At 43.3% G+C, this 6,059-nt stretch overlaps 1 protein-coding gene across 1 annotated transcript; it reads left to right on the top strand.

The window, feature by feature from the left end:
* On the top strand, positions 1-4,456 carry noxo1a (NADPH oxidase organizer 1a). The gene is made up of 8 exons (XM_071414614.1): positions 1-155; positions 396-476; positions 595-667; positions 777-960; positions 1,062-1,249; positions 1,432-1,542; positions 1,800-1,917; positions 3,167-4,456. The coding sequence occupies exons 1-8, from the start codon at positions 90-92 to the stop codon at positions 3,951-3,953; spliced, it is 1,608 nt and encodes a 535-aa protein (XP_071270715.1). The 5' UTR covers positions 1-89; the 3' UTR covers positions 3,954-4,456.
* The last annotated feature ends 1,603 nt before the right edge of the window (positions 4,457-6,059 follow it).

Genomic DNA, 6,059 nt, shown 5'->3' with positions numbered 1-6,059 from the left:
TAACCTGTTGACCATTTAAGATCCAGTCAGTTAGTTAGGAATACACATCTCCATAGGACTTTACGCATCTAGGCTTTTTACTGACTAACATGGAGGAACAACGGTATCCGGTTAATGTCCGACTGATTGGAGTGATGCACAAGGAGAAAAGCAAAGTATGGATACTTGATGCATGTAATACTACTGCTGTTGTTATGGGATATTATTCCAGATTTCTGCATGAGATGTACAACTCTTTTTTTATGCCTGTTAATGAATAATTTCCCGAAAATTGTTGATTCTTGTTTGCTGTATTTTGTGAGTCCAATTAACTAAAACATTTTATTTTTGAATTTGGCAGAAATGATTTATACCAAATATTTAATTGATATTTATAACTTATTTCAAATGTCCAGATGTACATGACATCGGTGCTTTGGTCAGATCAGAATGACATCATTGTTTACAGAACCTTCAAGGACTTCAAGACACTTAATGTAAGTTACATCATCAACTACAGTTCAAATTGTCTGATCTAATGTAGGCTACATAAATGCAAAATATAATATGTAGCCATGCTTTACTTACTTATGCCAAACTATTTATCCAAAACAGGAACAAATGAAGAAGAAATTCCCACCTGCGAACCCACTTAAAAAATCGGACAGAATTATTCCTAGATTTCGAGGTAAGCCTGTTTTACTTTTAATATCACGTTGCCGGTTGATGTCTATCATTTGTATCCTTTATTAACTAATAAGTAATTCATTAGTAATCGTCGTATATTCCTTCATCAGACTGGAGGATGAAGATTAACACAAAGAATAATGGTCCAAGCAAGTCGATGGTCCAGCTCAAGTTTTTGGAGAAATACTGCAGCGAGCTCCTCAGCTGTGACCCGCGTGTCTCACAGTGTCCTGAACTCATCCGGTACTTCCACCCGAAGGACCAAGATCTACAGCCAGAGTTTGCCAAGAATAGGTAGATTATAGTGAGAATTACGCACATGTCCCGTTATGTTTCGGTGATTTAATTCAGTACAATAAATAGTCATACATTTACAATGTGACTTCCTTCCTCAGTATCATGATCATGCCTTCAGAGGATTCCGCTGGACATGACAAGAGTGTCAACATTGGCAACGTTACGCAGCCGTTCGTAACAGAGGCATACCGGTGCATGGCACCCTATGAGACCAAAGACACCAAGAACCGGCCGTTCAAAGTGGCCGTGGACGAAAACTTGGACGTGCTCATCAAAGACAAAGCAGGTGAGAGAACGTCTGCCTTCCGTAAAGTATAATGCGCACGTATTTTCCTTTGTAATGAACATGTAAAATCGCATCACTTTTAATCTCTGCATGAATGTATTGATTATGTGACATGTAATGGGTTTGAGAGAGCTGATCATAAATGTCCATCACCAGTCTAACCCCTCTCCCTCTGCTCCCAGGCTGGTGGCTGGTGGAGAATGAGGACAAGTGTATGGCCTGGTTCCCTGCTCCATACCTGGAGAAGGTAGAGGGGGATGAGGAGGACGAGAGTGACGGGTCCTATGGAGAAAGTAAGAGACCATCATCTCTTACCCCTTACACATATGTATTTATGTTTTCTATAGACTTGGAGGGGATCATCAGGGGTACTGTGTGCAAAAATGTTCACATCAACAAATATATAAAACATTCACATATAGCTGATGCACCAGCGTCAAGACATATACACTGCAAATACTGTACTGTGCATGTACTGCAAGGTGTGGACCACCACTGACAGTATATTGATGTTGCACCTATCCTAACATTCTGAATCACCCACAAATAGGTGTGCTGTACAGTGCTGTCAGAAGCTACAAAGCCACAAATGGAGACGAGGTGTCTGTGGACATTGGCTCAGTGGTGGAAGTCCTGCAGAAGTCTGACAATGGCTGGTGGCTGATCAGGTATGTTACTGAACAACACCTGTCTGACTAAACAGAAAGAATACAGTAGCTATAGCTGTAAAAGATAAGCATGACTTCCAGACTGTCGGAACCATGGAATCAAAATGATTACAACTCATACTAATTCTATGGTCAGATGACAGCAAATGCATTGAGAGAATAGGAAGTGAATGGGAATTGAAAGTCATGGTGCAGACAGGCATGCAGAGTATCATTGCCCGTCCATCAGATATCATGCAGAAACAACAACGCTGTAATTATCTCACTACATCACAAGTCATCATTGGTTGATTCTGAAGAACCCAATACCAGAGATAGCTGAGCCATTGTCTGCTCAATGCTCTTGTGAGACAACCTCTCAGCGTGTTCCGCCCCTATCATTAGAAAACAGTTGGTAGCTTCCCCTTGGAAGTTGATGGATGACTGAATTACTTAGCTGTTATCTTTTCACTGAATCAAATCCAAAGATTCTCTTGACAATGGCCGTGTCCAAATACCCAATAAGGTTCTATCTGCAAAAATATTATTCGATAATTGGCTTTAATGTCCCGAACCCTCATTGGTTTGAATAGTATCAGCAATTTTTATATTTTATTCATTTGAACTTCACAACATTAATGGGGGTATTTAGAGTACTATATAGGTAGAGAACATTGAACAGAACAAGGATATGTCAATAACTACATTTTGACAAAAATGCAGATAGAACCTTCCAGACGTCAGTTCAACGTCTAGTTTTGATTTACATTTGGTTGATTTCTCATCTAATGTGAATTCAACAAAAAATTGTTAAACGGTGGGTGAAAAAAATACAAAATTCCCCTACGTTGACTTTTTTCAAATCCAATCAGTTTTCCATGTTGATTGAACGTCATCACATGGAATTACATGGAAACAACACTGATTCAATCAGTTTTTGCCCAGTGGGTTATAATCTCAAGTTCTGAATTTGTTTTTTACTGCATACCTTATTACTAAACAGTATGTTCAAAATAGTATGTAGTAAGATTAGTACACAGTATGTAGTTTAAGTAAGTAGTAGCCAAGCCATATTTCGGACACGGCCATTGACTTGTCAATTTAAGTGAAAGCTAGACAGACAAATGTGTACAAAGGCCACAGACTTGTCGTCTATCATTACCTAGGATAACATATTGTCCCAAGGCTTTGACAACATTGGGATTTCTGATATGAAATCCAAACTCATGTCAGTTTACAATTTCTCACTTCTTCTTTCTCCTCTTGACAGATACAATGGCAAGACCGGCTACGTACCTGCCATGTACCTGCAGCCCTACAACAACCCTCGTGTCCACCTGGCGGCTCTCAACCTGGCCCAGCTGCAGGTCCACGGCTCCAGCTCTGACCACACGCTGGCCGGACACTCCCACGAGCGCAGTCGTTCCCAAGGCAACCTCCTGCAGCTGCCCGGCTCCAGTCCTTCCACACCAAATCAGCTCAAGCCTACCGACAAGCTCAAGTCTCATTCTTTTAATGTTCTATCTGTGCCGCCGCCTAGCCCTTCACCTGTGATGGTCACCACCCCCGCCCTGGCATACCCTAGCAAGGGCACTCCAACACCTACTGTCATGGTGGAGGTGGACGGGGAGGTGGATAGACACAAGCGCAGCCTCGCTGGCAGCAAGGGCAGCATGGGAAGCGAGGGCAGCATGGGAAGCGAGGGCAGCATGGGAAGCGAGGGCAGCGACTTCAGCTTCAGCGACGACCTCAGTTCGTCGTCCTGCAGCTCGTCGCTCAACCTGAGCCGCGCCGACATGGACGAGCGTCTCCGGCGCGCCCGCACACCGCCACCCATGGTGGTGGCCGACCGCCTCAACCCCAACAGCGGCGTGTCGGAGGGGAGGATGGTCCACGGAAGATCTGACCCAAACCTGTTCAAGATGGCCCCCACCACCCCCAAGGTGCCCCCCAGGCCCAGGGCGCAGGAGATCCTGATGCGCTGCACTACCGTCACGCGAAAGAACGCCTCCAAAGCCAAGCTGTCGCCAGCGCCTGCTGTGATACTGAGCCGCTAAATTGGAGCAGTGTTGACCCTAAATGGTGGTGGGTCCAGACCCACTGGTGAGTCATGGGCAGCCAGTTCCTCCTTAGCCTTTTAAAACCGAGGGTGAAGACTGGGTTGTGGCCAGGACTTGTGGTGTCTTGATGGGTTCCAGGAAGAATCTAAAGGCTTTAGCACAGAAAGTCACTGTACTAGAAGCCCAGAAGACAGACTGAGACTTATGAAGTTACCTGAACATGATTACACTGTGACATGGTTTACAAGTGTTTAACTGCCTTGGGGCTGGTCATGTAACCATGAGTTGTGATATGGGAGGAAGAATCATATGTTACTGTAATACTCTGAGTCACATATTGAGTCTTTATATTTTTAATGTGGAAGTTTACTTCTTGCTCTGTTCGTCAGGCCTACTTCCATGCACCTGCAGATGGATACTGATAACTGCATTGTAGACATTATTTTAAATGCTGTCTGTTAATTCAGGATTTATTTTGTGGATGAACAAATATTAAGGTTGGGGGTTTACTGTCATTTGTTTACGTTCCTGTTTTAATGAAGAATTTTTCTTAATGTGAAAAGTCAGGTTTTATACTGGTGTAAATAAATATTCAGTAGCAATTTAGATAGGCTTGATAGAAAACAAGAAAACATTTCTGTGATTGTCATGAATTAGTGCCTTCTGTTAAATCCAAAAATGTGTTTTCATAGTATGGCCTTTTAATCTAGGGATCTCTATTTTTCCATACTGGAAAACTGTTATTAGCAACTATGGTTGATTCCATATCATATTGTACTGCAAACTGCAACAAATTCTAATACTAAAATAACTAGCAACTATAGTTGATTCCAAATCATGTTGTACTGCAAACTGCAATACATTTTAAAATATCATACTAAAATAACTTGTCCGCCACTTTGAATGGAGAAAATATGCTGATTTAAACTTAACAGGATGTTGTGAGTGTGTGGCATACGCCGAGTGCCCTACAGATAACACTGGTTCCATCTCTTTTCATCCATAGCAAAGCACCCAATTTCTGTCTTGGAGTCACCATTTCTATCCACCACTAGCTTACTATGAATCATACTCTTATACTGTTAGAGCTCTCCCTGAGTCCACTGGCTTATACCAGAGATCCCAGACTTAAATGTGACAGAAATACACAGGATGACAATATGCTTAACAGGCTGGACCAGTCTAATAATGTGGTTAAGGAATGTAGGCTGTGGACTCAGGGAGAGCTCTAACAGTATAAGCCAGTGGACTCAGGGAGAGCTCTAACAGTATACGCCAGTGGACTCAGGGAGAGCTCTAACAGTATAAGCCAGTGGACTCGGGGAGAGCTCTAACAGTATAAGCCAGTGGACTCGGGGAGAGCTCTAACAGTATAAGCCAGTGGACTCAGGGAGAGCTCTAACAGTATAAGCCAGTGGACTCAGGGAGAGCTCTAACAGTATAAGCCAGTGAACTCAGGGAGAGCTCTAACAGTATAAGCTAGTGGACTCAGGGAGAGCTCTAACAGTATAAGCCAGTGGACTCAGGGAGAGCTCTAACAGTATAAGCCAGTGGACTCAGGGAGAGCTCTAACAGTATAAGCTAGTGGACTCAGGGAGAGCTCTAACAGTATAAGCCAGTGGACTCGGGGAGAGCTCTAACAGTATAAGCCAGTGGACTCGGGGAGAGCTCTAACAGTATAAGCCAGTGGACTCAGGGAGAGCTCTAACAGTATAAGCCAGTGGACTCAGGGAGAGCTCTAACAGTATAAGCCAGTGGACTCAGGGAGAGCTCTAACAGTATAAGCCAGTGGACTCAGGGAGAGCTCTAACAGTATAAGCCAGTGGACTCAGGGAGGGCTCTAACAGTATAAGCCAGTGGACTCAGGGAGAGCTCTAACAGTATAAGCCAGTGGACTCAGGGAGAGCTCTAACAGTATAAGCCAGTGGACTCAGGGAGAGCTCTAACAGTATAAGCCAGTGGACTCAGGGAGAGCTCTAACAGTATAAGCCAGTGAACTGGTTTATGCTCCTATGGGAATTTTATGTTAAGCATTCAAACATACTCTATTACATGAACATATTGGTTGATGGTTCAAATGAATATGAACTTATTAAAAAAAAC

This window comes from Salvelinus alpinus, chromosome 1 (genome assembly GCF_045679555.1).
Source record: "Salvelinus alpinus chromosome 1, SLU_Salpinus.1, whole genome shotgun sequence".
Taxonomy (NCBI): Eukaryota; Metazoa; Chordata; class Actinopteri; order Salmoniformes; family Salmonidae; genus Salvelinus; species Salvelinus alpinus.
Note: the sequence above shows the minus strand (reverse complement) of the source record. Positions and strands in the feature narration are given on the sequence as shown.